The sequence below is a fragment of the Galleria mellonella genome, unplaced genomic scaffold (assembly GCF_026898425.1).
Source record: "Galleria mellonella isolate WM207_F2 unplaced genomic scaffold, CSIRO_AGI_GalMel_v1 utg87, whole genome shotgun sequence".
In the NCBI taxonomy this organism is placed as follows: Eukaryota; Metazoa; Arthropoda; class Insecta; order Lepidoptera; family Pyralidae; genus Galleria; species Galleria mellonella.
In genome coordinates, this window is record NW_026442166.1 from 1,690,300 (window position 1) to 1,705,832 (window position 15,533).

The following is a 15,533-nucleotide window of genomic DNA, read 5'->3' on the forward strand; positions in this document are numbered from 1 at the left end:
GTGGGTTGCCAGTAAAGGATGATAGGTGAGAATGAATTCATGAATTGGCAAATAGTGACGAGTTCACCGATTAACCAAATTCACCACAATAACCCACAATGCTCTCTAAAGGGATCACGTTAAGGAAGGTTTATGTGAGAGGGTATTCTGCTACTAATGAAGCTTAATCTCTTGGCCCGCCTCATCTAGAAAATATGTTTTTTAATGGGTGAATAAGGAATGATAACTCTGCTTACGCTATCGATAGATACATAGATACTCTTTATTGTTTCCTCCAAAAGATTACAAAAGTAAACTTATTATAAATATAAACAATTACAAGAAATAATCACAATGAGAAAACAATGGGCGACCTTATCGCTAAAAGCGATCTCTTCCAAGCAACCTTTGGATGGAAAGGAGTAATTATAAACAATTTGATGGGAGGCACGATGAAAAATTCTGTTAATTCTAAATATGGAGATGTGATATACACTGGCTGGCACCAGTGAAAGATAATAAGTGTGAATGAAAGCATATAAATTAGCCCATCGTGTTGAATTTCACAAGAACTAACCACGAAGGTTTCCAGAGGGAACCGCGAGGAGGTTGTCTTAACAGGGTATATTGCTAGCAATGGGGGTAATCCCCATTTTTAACAATCCTTTTCCCCCCTGGAGAACAGAGTATCAAGTATATGAATGCTGTGCGTTATAATTGCAGTACGCTGAACGGCCACAGCGCGTCGCTGTCGTCGATGGAGTCGGAGGGCGAGGTGCCGCGGCCCGTGCGGCACTCCACGCACTCACTCAACGACAACGACCTGGCCGTTAGTATCCCATCGCTACTACCTTTATACACTCCCCCCCCCGTTTCGTAGTTAGTTCTGAAAAATTCTGGCATTTTTATTTATTTTTTTGGAAAACTACCAGAGGGAGACTTTGTACAAAAGTCAATTGCTTGGGTATCTCTGTCCCATTCGTGTTTCAACCATGAAGCAGTTGTGTTTGCATGGCTGTGTTTCGGTTTGAAGGGTGGGATATGGCGTGAATGTACTGAGTACAGAGGAATAACACTGAGTCCTCAGGAATGGCAACGCATGGGGGGGTATCATGGGCGAAACAATATACTCTGTTATGTCCATGGTACTGCTCATGTCTATAGGCGACGGTTATCACTTTCCATCGGGTGGACCGTCAGCTTGTTTGCCATTCATCTCTCATATATATATATATAATGATTACAAAGTTATAATAATTTATTAGCTTATATCTTAAGTTATGGGCTACTCAACGTTGATACGACTATGGGCGAAGTCGCGGGACAAGAAGTAACCTATAAACTGTAAAGTCATAATCTAAAAAAGTTATTACCTCAAAAACGCTGACGTGAATAAATAATACCTAAATTACGAATTACAGCGACCCGAATAAATATAATGCACTTCACTTGTATATATTTTACTGAACTAGGTGTTGTCTTGCTAGAGTCCATATCACTGGTTATTTGATTACAGTTATTTTGTTTAATTTCACTACCATCGGTATGCGTGCGACTATTAATACTCGATGATTGACCACCGCTGTTACCACCAGGAGTTCCACAACCTAAGCTAGCTAATATGGAAGGTTGTGGAATTTTCAGGTAGTAAAAGCGAAAGTTGGTAATCACATACTAATGGTAGCAGATTTGAACAAAATAGTTCTAATCAAGTAACCAGTGATATATAGCTTCAGCAAGATAACGCCTAGTTCATTAAAATATTTACAAATTAAGTGTGTTATATAAGATGCAATCCATATTGTTTCTTCACATCAGCGTTTTTAAGGTAAACATATTTTAGGTTATGCCTTTAAAGTTTATAGTTGGTTTAGTTTGGTCATTTGGAGAGGATGGATGAAAGAAGAATTACGAAAGAGATCTATCGAGCAAGAATGAATGGAGATGTCGGTAGGGGCCGCCCTAGACGGACGTATGTTGGCCAAATAGGCGACGTGTTGAAGAAGGGCCAAATTAAAAGTACCCGTAACCGGCGAGCGTGTATGCAAAGATTGATGAATGTGGAAGAAGCGAAAGAGGTTTGTTTGAATCGAAGCATTTGGTGTTCCATTCTTTCTGCCTACCCTAATGGGAGACAGGCGTGACAGATACGTATGTATGTATGTAGGTTATTGTGTTCCGTCACTTCACCCGTTCAAATTATAAATGTTACTTCAGTACTAACGCTTAGTTTGGTCGAAGGATCTTTCATGGATTTTTAGTGGTCCTGCATAATTTGTGTCGATTATGGTACCACAGAAAGACTTCGAGAAGGTGACGGCGGCGCTGCGTGCCGGCACCAGCGTGTGCGCTGCCAGTGGCGGCGGGGAGCGGCTGGTAGCGCGGCTGCCGCTGCAGAAGTCGGTGTCCACGCCCAGCATCGTGGCGGCCGTGCAGCCGCCGCAGCCGCAGCCGCCGCCCAACGCGTTAGTACCTCACTCTTACACTTAGCCTATCTAGTTTCTTATTTTTTTATTTTTACTTAATATAATATAGTAGTTATGTCTAGTATAATAAAGGAGACGCCTTTTACAAGACAAACCTCTTCTACATGACACATCGATGGCTAACTACAAATACTTTCTTACTGACATTTATAAGTAAAAAAATTTAATCTATGACTTCGTCCACGTGACCAAAACATATTGATTAAAAATATGCGTGCATCCTCTATCCCAATTTGGAAGATATTCGTAGTTAGCCATTAATATTTAGTAAATATCTGCAAAGATTAAGGATAGGCCGTTATCCAAAAAGTAGGGCAGTTAAAAAACATTATATATTATCTGGCTTGGAAAAAAATTCTTTTGCTTCTAATAGATAAATTTACAAAATTCGAATATATATTGTCTCGGACAACATACTACAATTATAACAATCAAATGAGAGATGTACTTTAACATGTATTCACATATATGTTCATCAGAATGTATTCGTTGACATATGTATGTAGTTAGAATTTGCTGTAAGCAGTTATGACCTTAAAGTAAAAATTATAGTTTAGCCCCTACAAGTTGTTATCGTTCACAAGTACGACAAACGGGTCAACTATTAGTGGTTGTTTAACCATATTGTTAAATATAACCCACAAATATATACACAGTTATACTCCAGCATGCTCGTTGAGTTTTGTTTGTATGACATTTATTATATTTTTAATAATTTTTACTTACAATTGTTATTCCACATTTTTTTTATATTATTCTCGAATTGATGTACCTATGACAAATGATAAAGTGTAGCAGTACCTGAAGTAATAGAGACCCTATGTTCTGAAATATCTATTAACGATACGTACATCAATACTTTTTAAATATTTTATAAAATTTTCACACATTTTTATATTTTATTTGCATGACAAAACAATGTGCATGTGTTTTTTATGTGATTTTTTAATATGTGCACTGTTTGCTTCGCTCATACAAAGGTCATAAAACCGGCTGAAACCGGTTCTGACTTTGTTATGTATTGCACTAATTTAGTACTAGCGGGGTTCGAAAACCAATATAATAATTGTACAAAATCCAATCGATTAAATACTCAATGGGAAATTACGAACCGCGCTAGTCTCGCTATATGTCCGTCTCGCTCGGTGTTAGCTTGTCAACGGGTGGTGCGAGCGAGACAGAGAGCGACGAGGAAGCGTCAGCGGCGACGGTGGGTGCGACAGCGCAGCTGCCCGGCAGAAGGAACAACACGCACCAAGAACATCTAGGGCTGCATCGCTTGGCCTTCCTCGAACAGTGAGTGTGACACGCTTAATGTGCTGCCAATTGTTTGCAGGTGGAGTTGGGTCAACCCTGATGTCTTTTCTATATTTGGGAGTTTGTATTTTATTTCTACTCTAATTAGGTTCATTTTCAAATGTCCTAGTGGAGGCCCAGTAATAGATGGCGTGATAGGTCTCTTAACTGATGACTTAATATTCCTAATCTTTATTTCATGTTTTAAGTTTTAACTTGAAACATTATATTTATATATTATAAATTTATTGTATAAAGGAAACTATCTCTGAAGATTAAAAGAGATCTCCAGCAAAAAGTGAAATAAGTATACGAATGCAGTGATATTTATTTCTAAAAAGTATACGAATGTGATGAACAAATTTTATTTAGAAGCTGTTAATTATAACCAGATAGCTATTTGGGGGTCTGGTCACTTGTGGTAATATGTACAGATTTAATTCCTTTTAGCACATTTTTTTTTTTCAATGTTATTAAGGCAATTACATTACATTGTAATTATTTACATCGACTTAACTCCCGATAGTTATTTATCAACGAAACCAAACTACAGGTCGCTCTGATTAGGAAATTTATTCATAATTTGTGCGTTGTTATGTAAGTATATTGTTAAACATTTAATAGAGGTTTTCTTTTTTTTTTTCATTAAAGCACTAAGTTAAAGATAATGTGCATGCTGTCACTAAGCTTAATGTTTGTTCTAAAGTTTTTGCTTAAATACTTGCACGTTATGACCGATTTACATTGGTCAAGTTTTTAGTAAAGTGGTGAATAGATGTACGGTAGCTAAGCTATGCCAGTGTCGGAACGAGAACCACTATCCGATGAGTTTATGCTACTGTCTCTATTTTACTTATTTACTTTACTGAAAAAATATGACCGATGTAACTTGGACTACAGTTTTTGCTTAGTGTAAAATAAGGGTAATAAATAATCTATATTATGTATAAGTTATTTTGAAGTATGTAATATGTTAATAAATTAGTACTTATTCTTTATACAGAGCGGCTTTTGACCACCACGCAGAGAAGAGGAGAAAACGGGGCAGTCTGTTCTTCAGGAAGAAGAAGGTAATTTATTTGAATTATAATTAACTAGCTTTTACTCGCGACTTCATTCAGTTAACTAATCCATTTGTATTATACCTACTACTTGCCGGGTGGTCTCGGCGTAGAATAGGCGGCCTCTTCCTTTCCCGTGGGTGTCATAAGAGGTGACTAAGGGAATTTAATGGTCAACGGATAGGCAGTAGCGTCCCATTTTAAACATCACCAAAAGCTTAATTGCGATTGTTAAACCGCCTACCAAGCGTGGCAACTGCTTGCAAAACCCCTTCTTATGGGGGAAACCTATGTTTAGCAGTGGACAGTTAACAGCTGATGATTATGATGACGATTGTACTACTATTGGACGCCCACAAACTGTCTTATGATCGGGTAAATGATTCGTTTGTGTATATTTATTTCATTAGGTTCCATTGAAACAGGCTATATTAGTAGACCTGCTAGTATTTTTATATTAATATCTTCGTATTGCAGGACAAATCCCGTAAAGCGAGTCACGTGTGGCAGGCGGCGGGCAGCGGTGGCGACTGCGACTGGTGCAACCGCCCGCTCGCCGACAAGCCATCGCTATACTGCGACAGTTAGTTTTTTATTTAACACTAATATTTACATGATTTTTACTTTGTATTTTATTCATCATAATTTTTTTGGTTTTCATACCTTTTGTTTATTTGTATTTTTTTTTTGTTAACTCCTATTTTTGTTGCTTTGTGTGCAGCGCCTTTTATCTATATTGTTGCTACTTGTGAAAACCTTTTAGTGGCTTGGTTTGTGATCCTAAACTGTATTTATTTGCTCTAGTGTAGCCCTGGTTTTCCTATGAATAAATAAATAAATAATAATAAATAAATAAACAATTACACTTTTCATTATTTATTACAATATTAGATGCAATATTATCATTTCATGGACGCGTGGCACACTACCACTGTTCGTTCGTTCTTGTTAAATTTCTACCTCGTACATCTAGGTTGTGGAATGAGCTCCCATCTTCACCCTTCCATTACTATATAGGCTATTGCAAATAACGTGCCTATAAACATTTATAAGGCTCGCAACGCACAAGCAACTTTTTTTTGTTGCAAGTGTTGAATCATCTGCTCTTTTGCCTCCCTAATAATAAAACTTAGGTTCTGTTACATAAAAGAAATGAATTTTAAAACAATATACCTATATATAGGGAAATTGCATTGTAAATTAACAGACATTAGATACATTTTCAATGAGTGAACATTACATTACAAATGAATGTAAATTATTACAAAGAAATCTAAATAAATATGCAAATTGATGAAAAAAAAAAACAAAGTACGAGGTCTGTCCGGAAAGTTCGTATAAAAGTGTTCTGGAATGCGAGAAAGAGGAGTGGGGAGGCCAGGTAAGCGCAGGACCCCTTCCTTATGTCCCTAACAATGCTTCAGTTCTGGTCTGACCGCCGTGCGGTGCGAACTGGCTTGTCACGCCATCTGTGAAGTTACCTCTTAACGAAACCCCGTCGGCATGGAGCCCGCTTCCGTTGAAGAGCAGCGCGTCGTAATCAAGTTTCTCTCGAAACTCGGCAAGAATGGCCGTGAAATTTTTGCCGATCTCAGAACAGTTTATGGGGATGATGCTGTGAAGGAACCAACCGTCCACAAGTGGCTAAAAAGATTCAGAGAGGGCCGAGAAAGCGTTCAAGATGTTCATCAAGAATTCGTCCCTCCAGGCCAGACAGTTGATGGAAAATTCTACGTCGATGTGCTCAGACGCCTCAAAGCTCGTGTGGCACGAGTTCGTCCAGAATTGGCGCGAGAGGGGCGTTGGATTCTTCACCACGACAATGCCCCTGCCCACACCTCTCTTGTTGTCCGTGAGTTTTTGAGTAAAAATTCCATTACGGTGACCGAACACCCCCCCTATTCGCCGGATTTGGCCCCGTGTGACTTCTTCTTGTTCCCAAAAACCAAATTGGTACTTCGGGGGCGGCATTTGGGGGACATAAATGAGATAAAAAAAGCTACGACGGGGCAGCTGAGAAACCTACAACCAGAGGACTTTCAAGGAGCCTTCTCACAGTGGAAACGGCGTTGGCACAAGTGCATTATGTCACAGGGGGAGTACTTTGAAGGGGATAAAATTGATTTACCTGAATAATTGTAAAATAAAATTTTTAAAAACTTTTATACGTACTTTCCGGACAAACCTCGTAGATAAAACGTCCATTAAATTATAATTAATTTCATTTCAGATTGTACCATGACAGTGCACCAGAATGTATGCAAAGACAGCATCGCCGATTGTAACAAGCCTAAATCTTCCAAGGTTAGAATATATTTATTTTGTTAGCTTTTTAATTTTTTTTTTTTAACTAAAAGTGTCTACACACCTCGCATGATCTGTAGAGATTTATTTAAATGAAGCATAATTATTTTACAATCGTTTGTAAAGACATGTGTAAACACTTTAAGAATTTACATTTTTTTTTAATTTTATTAATCATAATTAATATTCGTTTATTGTAGACGTCAGTCGGTAAATCGTTGACTGCAAACAGCGGTAAAAGTGGCAAGCGCAGCTCAGTATCAGGCCAGTCACAAACCTCAAATAGGTAAGTATCTATGTTAGTTGTAGTCACTTTAAAAGGAATTATAAATTCTAAATTTTAAATATTTAAATCTAAATTGGAACGCAGCTTTGCGATTAGCACGTTCAATAAAAATAAAAAAATAAAAAATCACATTAAGACATGGGCGTAGAATTTAAATATAATTTGTATGGCGTATATTTTGCTGCTTTATTTTTTCATTGTTGCAAGGGCAAAGGCACACCGAAATAATGCCAACATGGATGACGCAGTTTTACGTTAATGCATTTTGGATTTGTTTTGCGTGCAGATGTGCGGAGTTTTATATGTATTGCAAAGGAAGTTTTTAATGAATTTATTATACAGTATGTGTAAAATGGGAAAAGTTTTGTTTAGCCGTAGGTATAGGTGTGCAGTTTGATTTAATGTCAGTGTGAGGTTTATTTTATGATTTAATTATAAGAAGATACACAAGTATGTGATACTGCGATTTTATGGTAAACTATTCTATATTTACACTTGTTTGATATTATTTTACTATAATACTCTTTTTGCTTTGTACCATTGCTATTTTCTTCCTGTATATATATTTTTTGTGTTCTAAAAGAAATATTTCGATTTCTCGGCTATATGCTATTTCTTGTAAGCTATATTTTGGTTTTTATATAGTTTTTTTTTTACGGTGAACGGAATGTCTTCTTATAAAGAAAATCATTTGCAAATACGGACGAATTGATGTGGTGTTTTTTATTATTTTTTAAATTTATTTTTTAATTAATGTATAATTCAAGTTGCAGTATATTTGTAGTGAATACTGAGAATCAGTTTTCTTCAGTCGGATTCAGTATTACGAAAAACATTCTAATTATTGTTGTTATTTGTTTCTTAATCAATCATGTTTTGAAATGAACTGCTGAACGATTTTTATTTGAAACTTAGTACACGTGTTTTAAATTAATATTATACAATAATATTTGATGTGATTGTTATTTGTTTGTACTTACAATTTGTATATATAAAAGGATTATTTATTTTTTTATATTAACTATTTGAAATATGCCACCTCGAGTCGTCCATTCGCGCCACGTACCGCTAAATACCTGCCACGCACACATATGTACACGTGTGTTCGCATTCGTTTCCGTGGCACGCACACAGCAAGAAGCAGAGTGGCTGCTATTCGCCGTGGCGCCGCGTCGCGACCAAGCTCGGCGTGCAGTAAGTCGGGAATGCTGCGATATACAGCTGCCTCTTTCTTACTCTCTCATCATACATACATCACTGCCATCGTTCTGTCTCTCTTTTTGTACATGTCACATGTGACGCGGTAATGATCAGTCGGTTATTCGTGGCAATGAAATTATTTGTCGTCTTTAGGCTCAAGTTCTCATATTATTTATTTATTTTTAGTTTTTAAGGCGTCTGAGAATTTCGTAAAATTTATTTCCAGAAAGTTAGAAAGGTTGAATTGTATAAAATGGATTAGATGTATATATTTTAGATTTAATTGATAAACAACAGACTACAATATTCTAATTGTATTGTTGTTAAATGTTCGAATTTTAAACGATTGTGGCTCAAAGAGTCATGTACTTTGTCAATTACTTTTTTTTATAATTGATATAAGGCAGGTAACCTTATTTAAAAAAAAAAATTATAAAATCGTTTCGCCCATCATACATCAGATACAGAATCTTCTAGATCGTTCTCGAATCATCCACGATGCCTTACTTGTGTATCTTTCTCTCTATACGTAGGTAGAAAATTTTCTCTTGAAAACATTGATGTCGTAGCACTTGGTTTATGAACAGTTTTTTCGCTGAATTTGTCTTGTATATTGTCTGTACAATGAATGGATTAGTAAGGCAATAGGTATAACATTTTTAAATATGGATTTTAGATATAGGTTATTTAATACTCATTCGGCTATATTTTTTTGTAGTACACGTATTTATTTAATGCCTGAGCAAGAATGTGGAGAAAAATAAAAAAAGAATCTCAGAAAAATGTAAAAGCCGTTAAAAATATTGTAGAAAAAAAATTTTTTTTTTCCATACAAACTGTTCTTAATTGCCAATTCAAACATTTATTTTTTGACACCGACATCTGGTTAGCTTCATAAAAACTAAAATTAGCTTTTTAATTTTGTACTACAATTGATACCTCGATAGTCCATTTATTGTATAGACTCGATTTATTTCAAAATTACGTTGTATTACGTTGTATTTTTTTTTTCATTTCAATTATGTAGGTGAATTGTTCTATTAAACTCTGTCAAAGTTTTGTAGCCCAGAGTTTTCGATAGCATTTTTTCCTTTAAACAAAATTTGCATGGTCTCTTTTTTTTATTTAAATAAGATTATTGTGTCAGTGACGTCTTTCTGATTGCTTCTTTTTATTATTTAGGCTTTGCTGAATTTAAATGTGTCATAAATTATCTTATAATGAAAAACACTTATTACTATTATTACCGATGATTTCACATTTATTATAAGTAAAAAAATTGTATGTTCTGTGATTCATTTGTTGTGTCGGATGAATTTTGACCCTGTTTGTGTTTCGCATATGTTAACATTTAATCGGTCCACGAATTCCTTAATACATAATAAATGTATTTGCGCTAAATAATTGTATCAGTTTATCGTAATAAGATTTTATCAGAAATCTGAGAGAGATGATCTATTGTGAACAGCCCCATCGGATCTTATTTATTTAAGAAGAAAAAAGGTATTAACACCATGAATAATATATATTAAAATTTATTTCTGAGTATTGTCATGTATTTATCAAACTACTCGTCGGTTGATATCCCTTTAAATTAAAAAGACATTTATGTAATCATATTATATTATGATAAAATATACTTTTGTGGTTCAAATATTAACACCACCATTTAAATTATGGCTGTTTCTGTTCCATTTATGTGTATATCTAATTATCCGTATGGATATGGATTTAATAATTATTATCTATAGTGACGGGTATGATGATTAATTAATTCATAGTATTAACTCCATTTAATAATCGGGGCATCTACAAAACGATAAGATGTATCACTTGCAAACACACAACACGTGTGTGTTGACATTAGCTTGAACCATTTTATGTATCTGTCACGCATATATTGACCCTTTTCCATTGTGTATATCTCTTACACATACACTGGGCTCTCCAAGTATGTATATTTCTCGCACATAAACTGACCTGTCCGAGTGTGTGTGTTTCTCTCGCACATACGCTGACCTGTCGCAATATATGTATCTCTCGCACATACGCTAAACTGTCGCAGTATGTGTATCTCTCGCACATACATTGGCCTGTCCCAGTGTGTGTTTCTCTCGCACATACACTGGCCTGTCCCAGTGTGCGTATCTCGCACATACGCTGACCTGTCTTAGTGTGTATATCTTGCACATACACGGGTCTGTCCCAGTGTTTGTATCTCTTACATATACACTGACGCGTTACAGTGTGTGTATGTTTCGCACATACACTGGCATGTCCCAGTTTGTGTAATCTCTCGAATGTATTTTATTACTAATGCTATCCTTAATAAATGATAATTGTTATTTTAATAGGGATTCTAAGTACGAATCATTGTGGAATTGAAATGAATATGGTTCAAATATATGCTGAAAATGGAAAGAGGATAAACGACTTTGACAAACGAAAAGAAACTTTATGTATTAGCTGTAAGGGAGTCTAGATTTGTTTCACCGTTTACGTCATAACATCCGTTAAAAATATATGTGGATAAGCATCTTGGTTTTGTTTGAATTGTCATCTTGTATTGGTGGCATGTAAACCAGTGTTTTCGAGGTTATTTTATAATATTTGAGTGTGCCTAGTATTTATAGTTTATGCATTGTCTAACATTTGTATAATTTTATTTCAGCACGAGTCATATATACAATGACGATAAGGATGGATCCGATCATAGGCATGATCAGAGCAAGTGAGTCGCTTTTGAATTGAGTTTCTTATTTTAGTTAAAGTGAGTAGCTTTAGAATTATCTTCCAGCTAATTGTTATTTACGTTATCTATCGGGGTAGTGATTGAGTAAGTGGCAATCACTCGTTTTATTTTACCCCAGAATCGTAAGAGGTATATTAATAAAACTGTACCAAGCTGTCTGATCAGCGTGGAAATAGTTGATTAATACATTATTTAGATTCAGCGTGGAAATAGTGAGGTTGACTTGATAAGGGTATAACTGCTTACGCTTACTATTAACAATTCCTTTTCCCCCTAAAATGGTTTTCTTAATGGATGACAATGGAATGGTAATCACGCTTGTGCCAACGGTACACGTTGGCGGAGCACCAGAGAGGGATGATAGGTGAGGATGAAAGCAGGTCAATTAATTCATTGTGACTAATTCAAGAATTAACCACGATAGTTTCACGATGGGTCAGTTTGACCCTATTATTAACATTTCGTTTCCTCCCAAAGTATTTATGTCCGGTGTACTTGCAGCGCGTCGGACGAGGCGTGCGCGGCGGAGTGGGCGGAGGCGCAGCTGTCGGCCGAGCAGCTGGGCGAGGAGGCCGCGCTGCTGGGGCTGGCCGCCGCCGAGCCCGACACCTGGGCCGCCGGCGCGCCGCGCGGCCTCGCCAAGTGAGCACGCGCGCGCGCACGCACGCACGCACGCACGCACGCATGCACGCACGCACACGCACGCACACGCACACGCACACGCACACGTGACCACATACAATATCCAGATGTATTCGCATATATATACATGTTTATTTATTTATTTTATTTACACTTTATTGCACCAAGTAAAAAGAGAAATAACATATACAGTAAATATTAATGAGAAGTGATGCAAAAGGCGGCCTTATCGCTAAGCAATCTCTTCCAGATAACCTTTGGGTAGAGGATATTGAGAAAAAGACAAAGGGTAGGTGGCGCACTATTATATAAATATTATCATATACAAACATATATACATATATGCATACACATACATATATAATATATACACAATTAAATATATACATAACATACACATACTTAACATACACAACATACAACAGAAAAAAAAATGACGAAGGAAAACGAAGAGAGAACACAGGAAAATACAAATTATTATATTCTTTTTATAAATATTAATATTGTATTTATTGCATAAAGTATATAATTGTATGTATAAAGGATATAGTTGAACATAATATATTTATATTTGCAGGTCGCTTGGCGAGCGGGAGACAAAACGACAAGAGCACATTTATGAGTTAATATTGACCGAAAAACACCATTGTCTCACTATACGGCTCATGCAGAAGGTAATTACATTTAAACTGTTGTAAGTAGGCTACTTGAATACACTCAAGTATTACCGATATTAGATTTTTTTATCTTTACATTTTTTTTTATCTATTTTTGCGAAAATCTACCAATAATACTTCCAAAAAGGTTTAGTAATTTCTTGAGAATTTTTTTTTACATTTTTGTGATCCTTCGATCCGGATTTTTTATACGTTAATTGACTACAGTTAGTATACCTAATAAAAATATTGATTATGTTGATTATGTTTCCTGAGCGCACTTAATATTTAAGTACGTATAGGAGGTAAGGTGTGACACGTAGTGGTGTAGTGAGGTGGTGGCGTGCGCGTGCGCAGATGTTCATGTCGGGCATGGTGCGGCTGCCGGGCGTGTCGGCGGCGCAGGTGGCGCGCATGTTCCCGCGCGTGGACGAGCTGTGGGCGCTGCACGGCGCGCTGCTGGGCCGCCTGCGCGCGCGCCAGCGGGCCGCGCCGCACGTCGCCTCCGTCGCCGACATCCTCGCCGACACCTTCGCGCCGCCCAACATGAACAAGCTCAAGGCCGCCTACGGTCAGTACTACTTGCACGCGCCTTGTAACACGACTAACATAGTACCTGTCGTTACTGTTACGCAATAATAACACCTACCAATATCTGTTATTAAATAACAGGTGTTATTTTTTTCAACCACGGCCCATTAGGAAGGAAATAACATACAAGTATGAGGTTAAGTATAATACTAGGTGCATCTCGTTTTAGCAACAGTATATTAAATGGGTATGAGCGAGATAGATTAATCAACGAAATAACAGATAACACGATTTAATAAAGAATTCGTTTTTCGTAGAGGATTTCTTCTTATAAAACGACTTCCTATAATTTTGGGTTATTTCAAATAAATATTAGGTGTGTCTCGTTTTATCTTATGACAATATTATAAAAAGCAAAGACAAGAATAGTTGTTTCTTTTTTTATTGGCTGTTCTAATATTTCAAGCTATGTTAGTGACCAGCTGTTATCGGATACTGAAAATGTTGATTGTTAATAGTGGTTGAATAAATAATATTTTTAACAGATATAATGACATCACAAGAACAATTGTTATCTTCAAACACTTGTGATTTATATCTGTCTGATAAATACGCCTCACTCCTGGCACGAGTAGAGAGTACTGTACTAGTAGTACTCTACTAGTAAAGTACTCTCTACTCTTGCCACTAGAAGCCCTGCCTTCCGTAACATCAGCGCAAACACATCAATGCGCATGTCAATACATACTACTGCAACCAGCAAATATAGTAAAAAAAAACGTACGGTTGGGCATGATCTACTACGGTAGGTACTCTCTTGCTGTTATTCGTCTAGTTCGCAGTACACCGGCGTGATGGACAGTACCCGCTGATCAATGTACAGTTTTCGCTGCTCGTATTGTTTGCGCGGTCTACTAGCATACTTGGTACTGGTGGGCCTGGTGAGCAGTGCCCGCTCGATAGACAGTACTTGTTACACATTGAACATTATTCGCGATTCGGTTGACAATACTCGTTAATCGGTGAACAGTAGTTACTGCTTAGTTTCAGCTCAGCGAGTAACTCGCTGTGACAAGGCCACTAACAACTTGTTAATGATATCTGTCATAATCTAACAGTGACTGCAATACTGAAATCTAATAAAACAAATATCACAAACATTCTGTATGTAGTTCGCAGTGATTTTGAAAAAAATATTTTCAGTATGCCATCTTAAATTATTTTTATATGAATTTATTATTATTATATCTTTTAGGCGAATTCTGTTCGCGTCACCGCGACGCGGTGGAGGTATTCAAGGAGTGCTGCACGCGGGAACCACGGCTCGCGCGGTTCATACGCAAATGTCAACAGAACCCGATGTTAAGGAAAAAGGTACGACCGTGTTATAGATTATATAATAATAGTATAAAACTATGGGACCATTCACAGGAAAGTTTTTATTTTTTTTTTTTATTTTTAAAAAGTAATTTGTTCTTGAGCCTATACTTTTATCTATGCATATTTTGTTGTTCAGTCTAGGAGTGAAAAGCAGCCGATAGTCTAGTCTCCATATTGTTAAGAAAAATTTACTTGAGAAACTACATTATGTTGCCTATCATAGAATTTGGCATTTTTTAAATATTAGCAAAGATTATAGAATACTTCCATTAAATTTATTTGGTAATTTGTTATATATTTTTGAAACCGTACAAAACAAGCTCTGAATTCATTGTTATGTTTCTTAGATTATTTAAGGTTTTATATATCTATCTATCTTCACGCCAAGTCCCTTGTGGGTAGGCAAAGAGAACCGATTGTCAAAGACCTCTATCCTTACACGTACATCTTTTGTTTCCTAAGATTCGAGCAACCAGATTAAAACATTAAAATGTGTCTATTGTTTCTTTTTTTTTATAATCTGTTTAATGTAAATTCAAGAAAAGGATTTCGTATCATAATCTTACAGTCATTTTGCTAATTATAAAAAAAAAAAAATATTTTATTGACAGGGTGTACCAGAATGCGTTCTCTTCGTAGCGCAGAGACTCACAAAATATCCACTACTGTTGGAGCCTTTATTGAAAACGGCCGGTGATGACGCCAACGAAAGAGAACTATTACAGAAGGCCCTGTGTGGAGTCAAGGTACGTACACATATTATATGGGATAAGGGTAGAAAGATGGTGATGGTATACCTCTGTCCCATTCGTGTTTCTACCGTGAAGCAGTTGTGTTTACATGGCTGTGTTTCGGTTTGAAGGATGGGATATGGCGTGAATTGACATGGTACAGAGGAATAACACCTGAGTTCTCAGGAATGGCAACGCATGGGGGATATCATGTGCGAAACAGTATACT

General features: G+C 36.6%; 1 protein-coding gene across 3 annotated transcripts in view; it reads left to right on the forward strand.

Moving 5' to 3' along the window:
• The window catches only part of LOC113509346 (A-kinase anchor protein 13), a 64,820-nt gene that overhangs the window by 26,687 nt on the left and 22,600 nt on the right, over window positions 1–15,533 (forward strand). For 2 of the 3 annotated variants that reach the window (XM_052902021.1, XM_052902022.1), the window contains 13 exons: window positions 703–808; window positions 2,278–2,444; window positions 3,618–3,761; window positions 4,765–4,831; window positions 5,300–5,405; window positions 7,053–7,126; window positions 7,327–7,412; window positions 11,284–11,343; window positions 11,866–12,006; window positions 12,584–12,680; window positions 13,020–13,233; window positions 14,449–14,567; window positions 15,185–15,319. In XM_052902021.1, the coding sequence (XP_052757981.1) occupies window positions 703–808; window positions 2,278–2,444; window positions 3,618–3,761; window positions 4,765–4,831; window positions 5,300–5,405; window positions 7,053–7,126; window positions 7,327–7,412; window positions 11,284–11,343; window positions 11,866–12,006; window positions 12,584–12,680; window positions 13,020–13,233; window positions 14,449–14,567; window positions 15,185–15,319 (1,516 nt within the window). The remainder of the gene's footprint in view (window positions 1–702; window positions 809–2,277; window positions 2,445–3,617; window positions 3,762–4,764; window positions 4,832–5,299; window positions 5,406–7,052; window positions 7,127–7,326; window positions 7,413–11,283; window positions 11,344–11,865; window positions 12,007–12,583; window positions 12,681–13,019; window positions 13,234–14,448; window positions 14,568–15,184; window positions 15,320–15,533) is intronic. The other variant, XM_052902023.1, reaches the window with a different exon arrangement.